Source organism: Dermacentor silvarum, chromosome 8, assembly GCF_013339745.2.
Source record: "Dermacentor silvarum isolate Dsil-2018 chromosome 8, BIME_Dsil_1.4, whole genome shotgun sequence".
Taxonomy (NCBI): Eukaryota; Metazoa; Arthropoda; class Arachnida; order Ixodida; family Ixodidae; genus Dermacentor; species Dermacentor silvarum.
This window is the reverse complement of record NC_051161.1, coordinates 135,518,739-135,539,197: the sequence shown is the minus strand read 5'-3', so window position 1 is coordinate 135,539,197 and position 20,459 is coordinate 135,518,739. Positions and strand designations below refer to the sequence as shown.

General features: G+C 42.7%; 1 protein-coding gene across 3 annotated transcripts in view; it reads left to right on the top strand.

Annotated features, from left to right (window-relative positions):
* Positions 1-20,459, top strand: part of LOC125947382 (uncharacterized) — a 95,782-nt gene that overhangs the window by 35,508 nt on the left and 39,815 nt on the right. The window contains exon 1 of one of the 3 annotated variants that reach the window (XM_049672015.1): positions 14,831-15,023. The exons of the other annotated variants lie outside the window; for them this stretch is intronic. Coding sequence (XP_049527972.1) covers positions 14,907-15,023 — 117 coding nt within the window. The 5' untranslated portion in view covers positions 14,831-14,906. Of the gene's footprint in view, positions 1-14,830; positions 15,024-20,459 lie in introns of those variants that run through there. 3 annotated transcript variants of the gene reach the window in all.

Below are 20,459 nucleotides of genomic sequence, written 5' to 3'. Positions count from 1 at the left end.
TGTTACTCCCTTTCCAAAACCAACATGGCCGACTCCAGGCAAGTGAAGCCAGCAACGAGACTATAGGCTTAACAACTAGGATTGAAGCTACTAGGGGCGCCAATACAAGGCTTCGAGATTCCCACGCACTGAGCATTGGTCTCGGAGGCTACAGGCAATAAAATATTTTAAAAAATTGTATGTACAAAAAGATTTTTCCCACACGCGAAAAATGTGTGAACGTATTATTGTAATATTATTATAACACACATTTTTATATACCATTCTATTAGTTCTCAGATTTTTATAATATAACACTTCATTAATAGAGCTCACACAATGGTCACATACACTTAGAGCAGCATTCAACTGTACACATACGCATTCAATTCATAGAGCACTTGTGAATCAACAACACACGCACATAGTCACACTGTTCGGTTTATATAATACACATGGTCACATTAACAAGCATACATAGACATTTTACACACAGACGTAATCATGAACAGATTCATTGACACAATAATTCATAGAGCACTGACAGAACCAACACGCACACGTTCGCGTATAACGACACTGTTCGCCTTTTTTTTACATACTGCATGAACTTGCGTACGATCTTATATAGGCACGAAATGCGACCCTCAATTGTGCCGAAGTGCAAATCAGTTTTCTGCCAAGTTAACATTTGCTGGTAAGGACAAACCTAAACGTATTAGGTGGTATGACAGGTGCAGGCAATGCACACAGACCTTTTAATATAAAGATGCATAATTTTGAACGGTTTAATTACAGTGTTTTAACGTAGTCCCGTGGCTACGGCGTTGCGACGCTAGCCACCCTACCGCTGGGCTCGAGGACGTGACGGCCGCTTTTAGGCAGAACGTAAAAACGCTCGTATAGTGCATTGGATGCACGTTTAAGAACCTCGAAAATACATTACATAATTTATTTCTACGCTAAACCTTTTTGTCTCGCAACATAGTTGGGCGCAACACGGCTAGTTAATATTTTATGTATCACGGCGGCCACCACAGCCTCACTAGTGTGCAGGACTGCAGGTGGCGCCGTTGTCATTCCTCCGTCTAGATCAGAAGAAAGGGGAGGCAATGGTTGTCAGAAGTAAACAAAAAGGATAGAAAAGCAGCGAAGAAATTTTGGAAACATCTCAACTCCTTGAGTAATAAGACTAGCCTAGAGCAGAGGTTTATAGTTACAGCTCAAGGTGTTCGACTAGAAGGAGATGAGGCAATGAAACATATAAGAACAATGATGACAGAAAAATTTAAAGAACGAAACATAGCATGTGCTCAATCAGGTGAGGATAGACTAGTCAGTGCAGTGGCTCCTCTGGCACAAAGCGAGTGGGAAAGGGCAGAGAAGAGGGTTCCTAGTAGCACGTTGACAGGTCCTGATGGCATCCCAATTATGTTGATAAAGACATTGGGCCCAAAATCTAAGAAAGCAATAAGAGAGGCAGTGAGCAAAATGATAATGGACGGTAAAGCCCCCGACGGGTGGAGACTGAGCAGGATAACCATGATATATAAGGGAAAGGGGGACAAAGCCGACATAAACAACTACCGTCCCATAACAGTGACGTCAGTGGTTTACAGGATGGTGATGCAGATTATAAAGGATAGACTGCAGGCATGGGTGGAGAGCGAGGGGGTGCTGGGGGAACTACAAAATGGGTTCCGGAAACAAAGAAGGTTAGAAGATAATCTGTTCTCATTGACACAGTGTATTGAAATAGCATAAAAGGAACACAGGCACCTCTGGCTTGCATTTCTGGATATCAAGGGAGCCTATGACAGTGTAATCCAAAATGATTTGTGGGACATACTGGGCACTCTAGATGTGGAAGATAGAGTAAGAAATCTTGTAAAAGATATCTATAAAAGTAACAAGGTGCTTATAAAATGGTAAAACAAGGTATCTGGGCCTCTAGAGATACAGCAGGGGCTTAGGCAGGGGTGCCCTCTGTCACCTCTGTTGTTCATGCTGTATTTACAAGGATTAGAGAAAAAAATTAGAGAGGAGCGGACTTGGCTTCAACCTTTCCTATTTCAAGCAAGGAGAATGGATTAAACAGTCATTACCAGGACTGATGTATGCGGATGACATTGTACTTATGGCTGACAGCAAGGAAGACTTACAGAGATTAATGGACATCTGTGGTAAAGAGGGTGATAGCTTAGGTTTGAAGTTTAGTAAATAAAAATCGGCAGTCATGACTTTTAATGATAATCAGGGCAGCGAGCATAGGATGCAGGATGTTACGCTGGAGGTGGTGGATAAGTACAAATATCTTGGAGTGTGGATAAACAATGGGGCTGAGTACCTAACGGAACATGAAAAATATGTGACAGCTAAAGGTAGCAGAAATGCAGCTGTGCTGAAAAATAGGGCACTGTGGAATTACAATAGGTACGAAGTGGTGAGAGGGATTTGGAAAGGGGTGACGGTCCCTAGTTTGACTTTCGGCAATGCGGTCCTGTGCATGAGATCAGAGGTTCGAGCAAGGTTGGAAGTTAAGCAGCGAGGGGTAGGTAGACTGGCTCTGGGAGCACACGGAAATACACCAAATCAGGGGGTACAGGGTGACATAGGATGGACGTAATTCGAGGGCAGGGAAGCCAGCAGCAAGATAGAATTTGAGGAGCGATTGAGAGAAATGGCAGAAAAGCGGTTGGCAAGGAGAGTTTTCAGTTATTTGTACATGAGGAATGTTGATACAAAATGGAGGAAACTGACCAGAAAACTGTCAATCAAATATTTGGACTGCAGGAGGGGTGCAAACTAGGAAACAGCGGTTAAGAAAAAGGTTAAGGAAACAGAGAGGGAAAACAGGGATGCAGACGAAATCAGCACTGGGAACATACCGAACTTTCAAGCAAGAAATTGCCAAAGAAAATATCTACGATAATTCTAGGGGAAGCTCTTTGTTGTTTGAAGCCAGGACGGGAGTATTGCGGACTAAGATGTACCGAGTCAAGTACCAAGGTATAGACACGTTGTGCTGTGCTTGTGGAGAAGAAGAGGAAACGGCTGAACACCTCATACTTTTCTATAAAGGGCTTAACCCTACAGTGCAAAGCAACGGGACTGATTTTTTCAAAGCATTGGGGTTTAGGGACAGTGAAGGTAAAATAGACTTTAAGCGGGTAAAAATAACCAAACAGAGGTTATCTGATTGGTGGATAAAATCAAGGCAGGGGTGAAATTTCACCCACCACAAAGTACAAAATATGTTAATAGTCATGGCTAGGTGGCGTATGCCACCGCCCGGTTTAAAGGGTTCAGCCTCATCCATCCATCCATCCATCGCCTACAACGTGCTTGTTGGATGTGCGAGCTGCTTCGCTGCTCCTACGACGCGTTTGATCGTGTGTTTTTGTGTTTGCGGTAATGAAATGTGACGTAGTTAGCTTCAATAATAGTGCGAGAAGATAGCTTGTGTCTTGCTGCAAACTCGCCTTATGGGTGGCGCGCCAGGCAAATGTGGACCGAACGATTTTCGTGCCGGGTAGTGCGTTGGCTTTGTGTCTGGTTGTGGAAAGTTGGGTGCACGTCGCAAAAAAAGCATGCGAATTATTAGCGTGCCTGAGCTCATCCACTACGCAGCGGCATGTATGCTGCGACAGCGCCTCCTTATTTTTAGAAAAACAGAAGAGGCGCTGGCTGGGAGTAACATCGTCGATGCAGCACCGGCAACTTGGAGAGCGCTTTTCGACTGCGTCGTACCGTTCGAAAGGTAAGTAATCGTGCTTGCTAACTACACGCGTATTGTGCGTGCTCCTTATGCGTGCACACAATGCGTGAACGTAGGAAATGGTACTCCCACGACAACAGTAATACCTGTGCTGATGCTTGCTGAGCGTCGGTTGGCAGAATTCAGTTATGCAAGTTTATTGCCTCAATGCGAAATTGAAAATCTTGATAAGCGTCTTCTTCCGATCAGAAATATTACGTTCGGAAATATTCATGATCATCATGTGCGCCTGTGCGTGAGCTCCCCCTTTTCTGCTGAAGTTGCATAATAGCGACCCATGTGCTTCTTCACCGATTCTTACTGCAATCCCGTTTCCTCGTTTATAAATGCTTCGACGTCGTAAATAATCTCTGCTTATGAGGTTTTCGGTTTACGAGCAGTTTATGAGAAAAAAATCACAGCTTGCTACTAGTACAGCTTACTTTTTAAGACAAGGTGTGTTGACATAACTTAACAGCAACTAAACATGACGGGAAAGTTGCTTATGAAAGAAAAAAGAAATGAATTGTTATGTAAAAAAACATTTTTGTGATGTGGTGCTCCTTCGTGTGTTGAAAATTTTACTGAGATGAAGGGGCCCTATTATCATGTGCACTGTTGCCACCCTGCACTAGTGCAAACATTGTCTTCGTGACTATTTCTAGGTGCTTCTCGCATGTGTTCACCATGTGACAGCTTTAGTGGGCTACTGCTATAAGTCAATACATTATTTATTTTGTAGTGGCGAGGTTGTGAACACATAACGGAGGGGACTCCTTGGCTATGGCCGCTGTGGTGCAACGTGTAATCTGGATGGTCGAGTCAGGTATGTATGAAGTGTACGTGTTCCAAATAGTAGGATCTCGGTATCATTCGTCGATAAGTTAGTCGACGTATTACTCAACACAGCTTACTAAATTGACTAAATATTTATGCAACTTGCTGCTTATTTGTGTTCATAACTGTTTTGCGCACATTATCACGTTCTATAAGAAAACTAGACCCAACATGTTGTGATGAGTATTTTTTCTTTCAACAATCACTTGGCTGCGATTAACATTTAATTTTTGCATAGTACACAGTGTGTTCATTACTTTTTATTTTGGTTTCATTGTTATGAAACTGTTTTTCATGCTGTAGCTTTTATTTCCGATTTTCATCTGTTTATGCTACACGCTCGTGCAGTCTCTGCGTATGTAAGAATTCAAAGTGTAGTGGGCCAAATTTGTCACAGGTCTAAGCGCACGGCGTGCTTAGCATTGTTTAACATTTACAATTATTTGTCTTGTTCCCAGAATAAATGCCACTGGTAAATATACATTCGACGAGCTTGGAACTTCTTCAAATGATACATGAAGGCCAGTATTCACTGTGCGTAGCTACTACACCAGTAAGGTGTTTTCTAGTAAGCTTGCTATTTTATTTTATATTCATGGCAAGCTATTCCGATGCATGCAAGTAGGCATTGTAGCAGTTGCGAGTCTGTCCAGTTACATTGTTTTTCACTTTACGTCAATACAGCATAGACCACAGAGTTAGCTGGTAGATAGTTCAATGTATTGATACTGTCTCATTAAAGAAGCACACTACTTCGCACATAGTGCTTAAATGTCTGCTTGCTCTTGTGGCATTTGCTGGTTATTGCAATGTTGCTCATCAAATGCATTTGATTTCAGCCTGACCACACAGAACATCCTGATTGACACTAGTGTAATTTAAATAGTGATAATCAACCAACCAAGGCTTAATTCTACAGCTCTCAAGAATTATTTCTAATACTTTGGGTCCCTTTCCATGTGTTCTGTTTCATCCTGTGTTTCATCAGCACAGTGGGCAGTGCTTTAAAATTATTCATTCTACTTGGCGCTGTTCAGGAAGAAAATGTTAACCAGCAAGTCCAAATTATAATGCTATCGGTAAGACTTCTATTACTGGGTGGATGAATACAAAGTGCGATATGCAATTGTAAAAGTATTTTTGACAAAAATATCGGTGTCTAGAACAAGCACCATATGCACTGATACTCTTATAGTGATAAGTTGGGTAGGCAAGTATCTATGCTAAATATACTTGCGCATATACTTTCTACATATTAGCTAGTATTTTAGCTACATGAAAGAGCGTATGTTGTGACTGCTGAAGTCAAATTTATGATTGATGTGCCTGCCTGTTTTTGTTGTGCACTTACACTTACTGCTGTGGTGTCTTAAGCATTGTAGCCATGTGACAACTGAAGTATTGCAACAATGTGTAAGCTAGCTTGCACCTACTATTGCTACAGTATGCCAACAGATACCTATGACCATATTTGTGCATTTTCTGAGAACCAGCTGTGTTGACTAGGTGCAATTTGTAGTATCGTTATGAGTTTGCCGGTCAGTTCACGTAACTTTTGATGACAGAATTTACAGAGAGGGAAGGGAAACCGCACAACATGAATGCTGCTAAAAAGGGACTTTTTATTTTGATGGAAGGATTCAAAATAGCAATAAAACTGGATGTGTGCTTATATCTTGCGCAAGTCCTATCAGAGGGAAGGCGGAAGTTGCAATACAAAGGCATAAAATCATGATAAACAGTATTTGCATTAAAAAAGGTGGATAAGCACAGACTAATTTCGTTCCCTTGTCATCAAGAAAGGGTGCTTTTTCATGCATTGATAACAGGGCTGGCTCACACGTCTCGTTTGTGTGGTATGCCTCACTGATTTCTCTTGGCACTCTTTCCCCGTTTGTGAAAACAGATGAACAATCTAATCCGGCCTGAAGCCCTATCATGACCATGCACGGCCATGTGGAGCGAGTATACTGGCCTTTAGAGTGAAATGTGATGATTAACGTGTTCTTCTGGATGCATGTTGAGGCACCAGCCGGCCAGTCTGCCCCATGTACATTTGACCAAATATACAGATGATCAAAGGAATAGACCACACTAGCCCTGACGGACACAAGACAAATTTGGTGGTATCTCTAAATAAGCAAGCCTCCCTTGCCTGGGTGCCTTTCTCACTTCGCCTGTGGGCTGCTATGCACAACAGTCCACAAGTGAATTGAGAAAGGGGAGCAGGCAAGCGAGGTTTGCTTGGTTAAGGATACCACCAAATTTGTCTAGTGTGCGTGACAGTGTGCTGTATTCCTTTCAGAGATGGTCAAATGTATACAGGACAGACTGGCTGTTTTCTAAATACGTGCCAAATAAATCATCACATTTCACTCGAAAGGCCAGTATGCTCGCTCCACATGGCCGTGCATGGTCCTGATAGGGCTTCAGGCCGGATTAGATTGTTCATCTGTTTTCACAAACGGGGAAAGAGTGCCAAGAGAAATCAGTGAGGCATACCACACAAACGAGACGTGTGAGCCAGCCCTGTTATCAATGCATGAAAAAGCACCCTTTCTTGATGACAAGGGAACAAAATTAGTCTGTGCTAATCCACCTTTTTAATGCAAATACTGTTTATCGTGATTTTATGCCTTTGTATTAAAACTTCTGCCTTCCCTCTGATAAGACCTACGCAAGATATAAGCACACATCCAGTTTTATTGTTATTTTGAATCCTTCCATCAAAATAAAAAGTCCCTTTTTTACAGCATTCATGTTGTACGGTTTCCCTTCCCTCTCTGCAATTTCTGTCATCAGAAGTTCCATGAACTGACCGGCAAACTCATAAGGATACTACAAATTGCACCTAGCCAACACAGCTGGTTCTCAGAAAATGCACAAATATGGTGATAGGTATCTTTTGGCATCCTGTAGCAATAGTAGGTGCAAGCTAGATTACACATTGTTGCAATACTTCAGTTCTCACAGGGCTACAATGCTTAAGACACCACAGCAGTCAGTGTAAGTGCACAACAAAAACAGGCAGGCACATCAATCATAAATTTGACTTCAGCAGTCACAACATACGCTGTTTCATGTAGCTAAAATACTAGCTAATATGTAGAAAGTATATGCACAAGTATACTTAGCATAGATACTTGCCTACCCAACTTAACACTATAAGAGTTGAAGTGCATATGATGCTTGTTCTAGACACCGGTATTCTTGTCAAAAATACTTTTACAATTACATATAGCACTTTGTATTCATCTACCCAGTAATAGAAATCTTACCGATAGCATTATAATTTGGACTTGCTGGTTAACATTTTCTACCTGAACAGCGCCAAGTAGAATGAATAATTTTAAAGGACTGCCGACTGTGCTGAGGAAACACAGGATGAAACAGAACACATGGAAAGGGACCCAAAGTATTAGAAATAATTCTTGATAGCTGTAAAACTAAGCCTTGGTTGGTTGATTATCACTATTAAAATTACACCAGTGTCAATGAGAATGTTCTGTGTGGTCATGTTGAAATCAAATGCATTTGATGAGCAACATTGCAATAACCAGCAAATGCCATAAGAGCAAGCAGACATTTAAGCACTATGTGCGAACTAGTGTGCTTCTTTAATGAGACAGTATCAATACACTGAACTATCTACCAGCTAACTCTGTGGTCTATGGTGTATTGACTTAAAGTGAAAAACAATGTAACTGGACATACTCGCAACTGCTACAATGCCTACTTGCATGCATCGGAATAGCTTGCCATGAATATAAAATAAAATAGCAAGCTTACTAGAAAACACCTCACTGATGTAGTAGCTGCAGCACAGTGAATACTGGCCTTCACGTATCATTTCAAGTTCCAAGCTCGTCAAATGTGCATTTACCAGTGGCATTTATTCTGGTAACAAGACAAATAATTGTGAATATGTTAAACAATGCTAAGCACGCCGTGCGCTTAGACCTGTGACAAATTTGGCCCACTACAATTTGAATTCTTACATACGCAGATACTGCACGAGCGTGTAGCAAAAACAGATGAAAATCGGAAATAAAAGCTACAGCATGAAAATCAGTTTCATAACAATGAAACCAAAATAAAAAGTAATGAATACAGTGTGTACTTAGCAAAAATGAAATGTTATTCGCAGCCAAGCGATTGTAGATAGAAAAAATACTCATCACAACATGTTGGGTCTAGTTTTCTTATAGAACGTGATAATGTGTGCAAAACAGCTATGAACACAATAAGCAGCAAGTTGCATAAATATTTAGTCAATTTAGTAAGCTGTGTTGAGTAATACGTCGACTAACTTATCGATGAATGATACCGATATCATACTATTTGGAACACGTACACTTCATACATACCTGACTCGACCATCCAGATTACACGTTGCACCACAGCGGCCATAGCCAAGGAGTCCCCTCCGTTATGTGGTCACAACCTCGCCGCTACAAAATAAATTATGTGTTGACTTATAGCAGTAGCCCACTAAAGCTGTCACATGGTGAACACATGCGAGGAGCACCTAAAAATAGTCACGAAGACAATGTTTGCACTAGTGCAGGGTGGCAACAGTGCACATAATAGGGCCCCTTTATCTCAGTAAAATTTTCAACACACGCAGGAGCAGCACATCACAAACAAATGTTTCTTTACATAACAATGCATTTCTTTTTTCTTTCATAAGCAACTTTCCTGTCATGTTTAGTTGCGTATAAGTTATGTCAACACGCCTTGTCTTAAAAAGTAAGCTGTACTAGTAGCAAGCTGTGATTTTTTTTCATAAACTGCTCGTAAACCTAAAACCTCATAAGCAGAGATTATTTACGACGTCGAAGCATTTATAAGCGAGGAAACGGGATTGCAGTAAGAATCGGTGAAGAAGCACATGGGTCACTATTATGCAACTTCAGCAGAAAAGGGGGAGCTCACGCACAGGCGCACATGATCACGATTATTTCCGAACGTAATATTTCTCATCGGAAGAAGACGCTTATCAAGATTTTCAATTTTGCATTGAGGCAACAAACTTGCATAACTAAATTCTGCCAACCGGCACTCAGCAAGCATCAGCACAGGTATTACTGTTGTCGTGGGAGTACCATTTCCTACGTTCACGCACTCTGTGCACACACGAGGAGCACGCACAATGCGAGTGTAGTTAGCAAGCACGATTACTTGCCTTTCGAATGGTACGACCCAGTTGAAAAGCGCTTTCCTAGTTGCCGGTGCTGCGTCGACGATGTCACTCCCAGCCAGCGCCTCCTCTATTTTTCTTAAAATAAAAGAGGCGCTGTCCCAGCATACATGCGTATAGATGTTGTGAGACAAAAAGAACCAATGAACAATCTATATCGTACATTATAGTTTAGCATAGAAAGAAATTCTATAATGTATTTTCGAGGTTCTTAAACGTGCATCCAATGCACTATACGAGCGTTTTTACTTTCCGCCTAAATGCGGCCGTCACGTCCTCAGTGCCTGAAGGCGAGAAGCGAAATATCACTGAAGTGGAACGTTTCAGAAGACGTCCCTAGTTGTTAGCCGTTTTTCCGCGTATTATGTGGAATAGAGAATTGCGCGGCATCATTTCGCCGTTACTTCGCCTACAAGAAGCACGTGTATCGCTTTCACACAAAGGCCGCTTGCATTAGCGCCGATGAGCATACACCTGACTTCGGCTGTGGGGAAGCAACTGGAGAAAATGCATCGGAACTGATGCCTCAACTTCATCAGATACAAACAGTGATGACACTGCTTCGAACTTTGACTTCATTGCGACAATCAGGGAAGCAGATAGCGATGTTCTACGTCAGAATCATGGAAAAGTTGAAGCTACCGTTGAGCACCACAGATAAAATTTTCACCGTTGTGAAAGCCCTCATTTATGATGTCATAGAAGGGATGTTGAAAAAAAACTGCAAAGCTCCTAGAGGAAAAAATGTGGCACCATGCACAATAGAAAACCTGGCATGCCAACTGGATGCTGCGGATATTGTCAATATAGTTTCCGACTTGACAAGTACTCACATTAGGAAAAAATACATTTTGGAGCACTTAATTTACACTGAAGCTACTCAGATGCCACTGCAGACTGGCAGTTACAAAGACTTTACAAGTTATATTTCTATCTCTAAACTGTTAACAAATTTCCTGAAATGCGAGGACTCGCTAGAATGCATTTCACAGTCCGTGTCAAAATCGCAAGATGTGCTCTATGACTTTGCTGATGACAATGCATTCAGTCAGTACCGTCAGCTTGCACAGGATGCCAGTCATGGCACTATATTTCTGCTTTTGTACACTGATGAGCTGGAGCTTTTAAACCCTCTTGGTGGTGCTGCTGGACGGCACAAAATTTTACCAGTTAACTTTTCTATTTTGAATTTACATCCTCGGCATCGGTCAAAACTCAGTGCCATTCACTTGCTTCTAGTTGTGGAATACCGTGTCATGCTACGACATGGCCTGGCCTAAGTGCTACTGCCACTCGTGCAGGACCTAAATTTAATACAAAAGAATGGAGGGGGCACTGGCAGTCTGCACTTTAATGTTGTGACTGGCATTCTCAGGAGATAACCTCTCAATGCACCGCTTGGCAGGTCTCCAGTGCTGCTTTAGCAGCGGCACAGTCTGCCATTACTGCTTAGCTCAGCACAGACGGATGCTGCATAATTTGGATGACTGTATCGAGAGGACAAGTGCAGCACACAAGAGCCACCTTAAAGCATTCACACTTGACCCAGCTATAAATGGGGCCTTGTACGGCATTAGAAATGTATCGCCATTGCAAGGCCTTGAAGAGTTTGATGTCACTGAACAATTACCTGCTGATGCCATGCATGACATACTTGAAGGCGGTATTGACTGTGTTCTTCGCCATGTTTTGGAAGGTTTAGTTGCTGACGGAGTGATCCGCAAGCAGGACCTTGGAAAAACATTGTCCTTCAAGTATGGCTTTCATGACAAAAAGGCCATACCTTCTGCCATTAGGGACGCATTTCGTAGTGGCAAAGCCAGCCTTAGGGGATCAGCAAGCCAAGAATGGTGCCTCTTTCGGCTGCTTCCCCAAATATATGCAGAGTACATTCTGAAGGCAACCGTCATTGGATGGTGTACTTGGCATTCAGGCCTCCCAAAGCCACTGAGAAACCAGCACTCTTCGAAGTTCACTTTCATGTAGGCACAAAAAGGCACTTAAAAGCGGATCCTAACGACATATACTTCTGTTGGCATTTATATGTCACGGGCACCTTCCCTTCAGGATGCTCAATGGCTGGCTTTCGCATCGTTTCTGCACATTGAAAAAAATGTCTATTTCACCCCTGTTTTGCTTATTTGTCAAGATATAACTTCTGAACAATGCTTTGATGCACACATGCCGAAACCCATCTTTTCTTATGGCTGCTGGTGACATTGAACCCGGGTTGACGTGGTGGAACGCATAGAAATAAATCCATGTGGTAAGCTGTTGAAGGCTGTGGTTTGCATGACCCCTTTAGGTGCCGCATGGTTTCTATTTATGTGCCATATTGCCTGGATCTTCCAGTGTTACAGATGGATAATGGTCACCACGGTCGATTTTATTTGTAAGGCAAGTTACAATAAAGAATTACTATGTATTGATTAGCAGACATCAACTGTGCCACTGTACATATTACTAGTTGGCTGTGCATACAATGTTGTAGAAGTGTACTTTTTTGTTTTTTTGGTTCTGGAAGAACCATAATGTATTTGATCAGACTATTGTGATGCCTTATTGAAACTGTGGCAGACACCTGCTCATTTCTTCCACACAGTCTTAAAACAGTTTCTTGCTCAGGTAGTGTGTTTTTCTTCATCATTGTATATTTGTTTTTACTTTTGTTATATGTTAATTACATTACTTTCGCTTTTAATCATTGTAGTGCGATTATTTAATATCATTGGATGGCAATACTTTTGAATTGTGCAGATTTATTATGTTATTAGCTAGTAAAAGGTGACAGACTCTTAAATGGCAATTTGGGCTCGATGATAATTTATTACAAGCAGTAGATGTATAGCACAACTATGTATAGGCTTTTAAGGACTGGCACGGCAAAGTAAGGCTGATAATTATGTGGACTGGTGGGAAAGAGGGATTTCATGGAGTAGCTAAAAACTAATTCACGACAACAACGATTCGAAAGCATTTTTGATGCATAACACCTAATGCTCGTGACATCTCAGCATGCAACATCTCACCTGTAAAGCTTACCAGTTTGGCTGACAACAGGTTAAGTTTGCTTTCGTTTGAAAGCAATTTTAAATTAAGATAGTGAAGGAACAAGAGTAAATAAATGCACACTTTATTACAGCATGGCAAGATTGCTTTATTATCACACACCTTTGCCAGAAATCCCGGTAATTTTTAAGCAATCAAGATTGGTGGCATTCAACAACATTGATGGAAATTCATGAAACAAGTAATTATTGCAAGACATCGCAACAAAGCAGCAAACACAACAAAATCGGCAGTTGTGTCATTTACGGTTGGCTCTGGCGTCTGTATTTCTTTTCAGAAGCCATGCAGGTTATAGAAGCAATTATAGAAGTCGGTTATAGAAGTCGCGTCTTTTGATGTGCTGAACTTCCACTTCGATGATGTACATATAAAGGTCCAGTGCTTGTTCCAGTTAGCCATGTATTCTAAAAGGAATAAAAAATTCAATTGTGAAAACGTCATTCTCAAATGCAGTAACGCTTGACACTGAAAAAAGTGGGCAAAGTTTTTTTCAAACCGAATATGATGTAGCATGGTGCATGAAAAACAAATCAGATCACTTGGCCTTGTTTATTTTGAACCACGTAAACAACATAGTTAAAATAGCTGTAGAATAATATGTTACGATTTGCATAAAAGCTTGACAAGAGACTACAGTTGCTTTCAAATTCCGCCCCCACCGCAATCGGCCACTGGAACCGGAGTCGAAGCCGTGACCATAAGGAAATAAAGCACCATAGCCACTGCGGCCATAAATTTCAGTGGCAATTGATTTCAGGATACTATCGGTCACTTCTGCACCGCTCTCATTACACGTACGCGTTTTCACATATTTGTTTTTTGTTAACGCAACTTAATAGGCACTTTCGCACTAATAATAATCGCACGACAGCCGCATGTACCGCGAGAATAAAGGAAAGAAATATCCTTAAGCATTATCCCCTACATGAGTAAGAAGATCTAGATTACCAATACATTTTAAGGTCTTGTTTGCATCTCGGTGCAGTAAACACTGTCTAAAAGGACTGCGTCTAAAACGTATAGCCTATTGCTGAGAGCGATTCGTAAGCGCATACCAATGATCGAGAATAAAATAACTTGCCTGTTTTGCGATTAACCTTCCTCCACCGACGTTCATGATATCGCATGCGCATCGTCGCGCGATGAAGTATCCACATTGAAGGCGCTCAAACACAGTCAGTGGGTGAAGTAATCGCCTATGGCGCTCGTAGAGATGGAACCGATCGGTCGCAGCCGATGAAATCGCAATGCGCTACATGGGATCACGGCGCAACTCATTTTCAGGTCCCGGGGTGCTCGCGCTAAGGGAGGAAAGTTCCTCCATTTACGATTGCCGCAAAAGGGCGCAGCGCGTGAACCTTGCTCGAAGGAGGAACTCGCTGGCCTGAAGGAGGAACAGAGCCCGTTGCTCCATTCTCACTCCCTTTTTTTTAGAGTATGTAATACCCTCCTGCGCGAGGGACTTTAGGGGTATTTTGAATAAATAAATAAATAATAAATAGAGGAAAGTGTCACCCTGTCAAAGTAATCGTATAACTGGAAAAAGCAATTATTTCACCTAAATGATATGCTTTCCATTCTATCGTAGAAAACCGTTATTTTTTTGCGTTCTATATGTTCGAAGAATCATGGGGATGATACTTATGTGAGTGACTGAAGATATGTGAGACTTGCTTTTGTTCTATGCAAGCTGCGCCTGTCAGAAAGAGACATTCATGCTGCATTTCCCCATGAGGATCGTTCATAATTAAATATTGCATCATCCACATGGCTGAAATGGCATGTTATTAGCATTGTTTTTTTTTCGAATGTCACTCCTGAAAGAAAATAATGGACAAACGTGATTTCTAGTTAACTGCCTGCAATGAGGTCTAGCAAACTTATCCCCTCATTTGCTCCAATGATATCATGCCTTGCCTTTTTCCTGAGTCTGAAAGAATGAGTGCTTTGTAACTAGACGTTTTAGTAGACCTCCGAGTGCTATAAACGTTGGAAGACTAAGAAGCCACGCAAGTGTCCCCCATTCGCGAAGGGCTACGCTGAACGTATCATCAAGAAACAAGAATGGGATTCGTATGGATCTTCGCTGTGATCGCTGTAGCTCTGCTTTCCATTCTGCAATCTACTAAAGCAAACGGGGCATTAGAAATTCTGCGTCGTGATCTACCGGATGCATTTGAGGTAAAACACTTTCTTCTAATATAAAACTATTGATATGCCTTAACGTGTTGTTCCCAATTTAAAACAAAATAAGCCTAGTGGTTAGCGATCACAGGTGCACCAGCAGGACGTAATTAAAAAAAAAGCAAAATGTAGGGCGTGCTCCACTGCCCTACATTTTTTCGCCTCCCAAAGCGAATGCTTAAACATAAGAATGACCCGATGACAACATATTTAAAAATGTTTAACAATCTGCTATCGTTAGTCATCTCTTAGCATGCGTGATATATCCATAGTACCATAGTGCAACAGTAACAAGTAATCAGTCCTCTGTCTCACTCCTATAACAAGCAACGCATGTTAAATAGTTTTCGCTGATGACCGCAATATCACCCGATTTATCCATCTTGAAAGTATCGTATTTCACAAAGATCTCCTCAGTTAGACGTAGCAATAGTGGCACAGCGGCTGGCTTCCCTGAACAGGCAGACATTACAAGCAAGGCAAACTTGAGATTGGTGTTATCTAATTACCAAAATCTTACTACTTGCAATAAACCACGCAGTAAGCGCGCAGAATTGAAGAAATTTGCATTTAGCAGGAGTCATGTGCTAAGGAATGCTTTCGAAAAATAGCAATACCGAAATGCATTCACGTTATACATAACTCTTATCAGCGCACCATTTTAATCAGTGGTGATGAGGTGTAATTGAAACATCAGTGCATTTTTCCACATAAATGTGTCTTCTAATGCAAAAATGGTATTTTTGAGTTTTTTCTAGAACAGTACGTGCCTGGACTGTATTACACAGCGTTGTGCATTCAGAGAAAAATACAGAATTCCTCCGCACACTCAGCGCCATGTTTACTCGTGGCACGCTAGAATAATGCAACGATACCTGCAGTATCGTTACAGTATCATGCAGACCCTGACCATGAGAGAGAAATTTGCAAAAGAATAAAATCGGGTAGGAGTGCCTACGGCAAGCATTACCAAAATCGTTGAAGAGAAAAGTGTACAATCATTGCATTCTACCGGTGCTAACATATGGGGCAGAAACTTGGAGGTTAACAAAGAAGCCCGAGAACAAGTTAAGGACCGCACAAAGAGCGGTGGAACGAAAAATGTTAGGCCAAACGTTAAGAGACAGGAAGAGAGCGCTGTGGATCAGAGAGCAAATAGGGATAGCTGGTATTCTAGATCACATTAAGAGGAAAAAAATGGAGCTGGGTAGGTCTTGTAATGCGTAGGATAGGCCTCTTGCGCTGGAGTTTAAGGTATAGTAGCGGCGCCTGGTGGCGGCAAGAAACGTTGCCTGGGTAGTACCAAGCTGGGTAGTAGTGAGCCCTGGCTGGGGCGAAGCACGCTTCTAGCCTGAGTTTTGCGTCCATTCTCATTTTTTTCTGCCCTGTTGTGAGTGCGAAAAGGCTCGTAGGTTGTCACAGACCACGCTGCGAGCTGGCCGTAGCCTAGTTTTACGAAAACGGACGCTGCGCATGCCGTGGGACGTAATGCTGGAAGCAGAAGGAATTGGCGACGCCGATCCGGAGAGACCTAGCTCAGCCTCGAAGAAGCGTCGTTGTCGTTACTTCTGCGTCGTGGGCTTCCACGAGCAAGAAGGTCTGAATCCCAACATCAGATTCTACCGTTTTCTTCAAGGCATCACGCAGCGGAGCGTCAGGTGCGCTGGAAAACTTCACCACCCCACTTTGAGAAGCACAAGTTTGAGAGTTATATTTTCTCATCCTTGACCTCAAGCCAGCACGTTGAGGCAGCGCAGCAAGGCAGTATTGATTACAACACAGCGATGTTCGAGCGCTGTCATTAAAAGCTACATCAAGCCAGCAGCACACGAGCTCGCGCAGCAGCGCGATTCGTACGTACACATTACTGGGAGCTCATATGCATTGCATCAGTTACTTATCAGTTGCTAAAGGGAAAGATGGTCGCTACTACAGCGCGGACATGACTACTTGTTTAGTGTCATGCAGTCAACAAAGATTGCAGGAGCCCCGCCATTTCGCGGCATTCTGAAACACCTCTGCCGGCGCCGCGCGTACCATCGTGCGCTCGAGTAGTTCCGTACACATGATGTCTGCTTATCGCTGCTGTGAATTCATTTATTGGAAGTATTTCCTCGTGTTTGTGTGCCTGAATCTAGCAGCGTGCAAACCTTACCTGAACTTCAACTTCGTACGCGACTCGCCTCACATGCGATTGGCACCGCGCTGAAACTTCGCAGCTTATTTCCTTAACTGCGTACACGTACTTAGCGTTGCATAATTTCTTGCCTTTACGCAGCGTGACATCCCCTGAAAAAATCTCCGGCGCGCGATATTCGATGCAGGCCGTGGCACAACACAAGCTAAAGTGGCGGGTCCATATTGTAAACGTGCTTTCTGAAGCAGACGCCCGAGCTTGGTACTACCCAGCCTAGGGCAGAGGGCGCTCTTTAACACCATTTTCGCAGCGCCCCCTGGACAAAGCAGGAGCTCTATGAATAAAGGGTGGACCATTATAGTTACAGAATGGATACCAAGAGAAGGAAAGCGCAGTCAAGGACGGCAGAAAACTATGATGAAGTTAGAAATTTGCAGGCGCAAGTTGGAATCAGCTAGCGCAAGGTAGCAGTAATTGGAGATCGCAGTGAGAGGCCTTCGTTCTGCAGTGGACATAAATACAGGCTGATGATGATGACCTGCAGTAGACATATGCCTTATAAACTCATTACGCACAATTTAGCTTGCTTTTCGACTCAATGTTGAACGGTCAAATGGAGGCCTCGTTCAGAGGCATACATAGTTACAACAAACAGCCTTGATGGCTTTACTAAAATCTAATATTTCCAGCGTGTTTCTTCCAATTTAATATGCGTAAACATCTCATAATGTTAGGAGTTATTCAAGCGTTTCATATCAACACCATAAGTGCATGACCAGTGCAAAACTGCACCACAGCTTTTCGAGCGTGAACAGCTCATGGAATGCAGTTTAATTAATGGAATTTTGAAATGCCACGTATTATGTACTTACGGATAACAAGGAAAATATACAAACCTACGTTGTTCAGTAAGTTATCTTCTCCTGGAGGCATCGTGTTGAATTTGGGCGAATACAAAGACAAATAAATTAGGATGCGCGAAATCTGCAACGTCCGCAAATTAGATTTGCTGTCTGCGACAGCAGTTACGGGACGACCTAAAATGACTCCCCCGTCGCGCCATTGACATGCGTGTTGGTGCTGCTCACCGTATAGGTTATTTATTTAGTGGCGCCACCTTCCTGTTTACAACGCTTGCCATAGTCAACACAATGCTAGTCTATTCAAGTCCAGCAATCTGGGACATCGACTACTGCGGCGAAGCCGACCCTGGGGCGATGCGGTTGGCGTAACTCTATGGGAAGCATTTTTTAAAAATTCATTACTGAGCAATGGCTCGTTTTTCGCGATTTGCACTTTAGGGACTAAATCCCGACAACGTTCTCACGGTATATGTCGAGTGTAGTCTAATTCCACTGGCTGGATTTTTTTCCTGGGGCACTTTTGCAGACCCATTGAAAGTGCATGGGGTGATTTTTAAAATGTAGTTTGCAGCACAGTAAAACCTCATCCGCTAATTGCACTCTAGGGGCACATACTTTAGGTCTCTCTATATATGTAGGTCCAGTTTGGTTTTAATCCGCTGGTTGAATTTTTTTCCTGGGGCGCTTTTGTTTGGCTACTATGCGGCAAAGCATCTCTACAGGGGCAAAAGATTCGTCCGCCGTGGAATTGATGGGAAAGAGCTTGCGGACCATATCAAAAATGGACACGAATGTGCAGCTGTGATGTATATTTGCGCCGTGACGTATAAGAAAAGATGATGGTATTAGATTCTGCAAGAAGGAGCGGGCCAAATGGCTTTATGGAGTGCCATTGAAGCGCGAAGCCTGGTTGCGCGCCCCCCTTTTTCTCAAGTTTCGGTGCATGGTAAAGTGCTTCATTTGCTATTTAGAAAGATAAGGTGCTTAGACAGATTTAGTATTAGTCAAATTTTTGACACAAAAGGACATCGTCAAATAGAGCACTTGTTACGTGTGTTTACGTGTTACTTGTTAGGTGTTTACTTAATGTGTGTTTAGTGCAATGTGCCGACAATGCGAAGGTTTGAATATTATCAGTGTAAAAACAAATTGAAAGGAAAAACTCATGATCTATAGTGCGCGTGACGGAACGAAATAAAGAGGAAAAGATAGTCCCCGTGTTACAGCGAAAATCAGCAGCTTCGTCTCGTTTAATAAACCATCCCGCTTTAGTTTTAAATGCATAAGCATTTCTATGCCTACCAAATGAGAAATTTGTCCGTCCGTCACGTAAGACGAATGCAATGGCTCATAACCACGTAAGGCAGAGGCTACAAGCGCTCAGCGAAGTGAAGCGAACAGCGCATACATTCATTCACATCACCCATACAATACACAGAACAGCACACGTTTCAATAAAGAACAAGTGCAAAACAAGCATCCGAACCATGAATAAACATTGCATGCTTCCTCAGCAATTGTAGTGGTGGTTTTGTAACAGCTTAGCTGGACATCCAGGTTGATAAGGACCGATAATAGTTCGTAAGGGTCGGATCGTGTTCGATAAGGTTGATAACGACCGATGAGGGTTTATAAGGGTTTATGCTGGTCGAATCAAGTTTCATAACATTGATGATGACACCGGGCAGCGTGGGTATTAGCAAGCGGCACAATGCTTGTGCATACTTAGGCAACTCCCAGAGGAGTTTCTACGTGATTTCTTTTATCAGTTCGGAAGTATAGCTAAAATCATGCGTGCCTGTTCAGTGTACACAAATCTCGCACGTTATACGCGAAGGTAAGGTCGTGAAGGTTTGAGAAAGTGGAGCCGCAACCGCTGAACTACACCGGGTCAATTGTTGTAGGGCCTGCTGTGAGCCACACGATTGCTTAGCTGAGCAAATTGGTAATCTCTTGAGAATACTTCTCGGAGCCCCGCTTTGTCGGGAATATTTCCTCTCGTAAGGTGACTCTTACAATGTCCTCGTAGCGCAACAAAACACTGGTCTAACGATCGTTCGGACATGACTAACCTGATTCCGGGCTTTTAAATGCAGTCGCACCAAATCGCTTGGAAATACGAAGAAAACATACAATGCGTTTGTTTCTCCACAAACTCAGTCGTAGTGTGGGGAAACAAGCTTCTAGTTTATGGCAGCGGTATTTCCCGTACACAACTTTTTTTATTATTGTGAAAGCAGTTATATCTACACTCCAGGCGCATTTACGCCGACGTCATCCGCGTCGCCTTCGCTGTCACCACGACGTTCCGTGTGAAGTCCGACTGCGATAACATCGCGGCCGGATGCCGTATGTTGCCGGTGCGAGTGGAAGCGTGCCAGATTCATCTGAGAAGCCTGGTGGCTCAATTTCGAAGGTTATGAAAAACGGCGC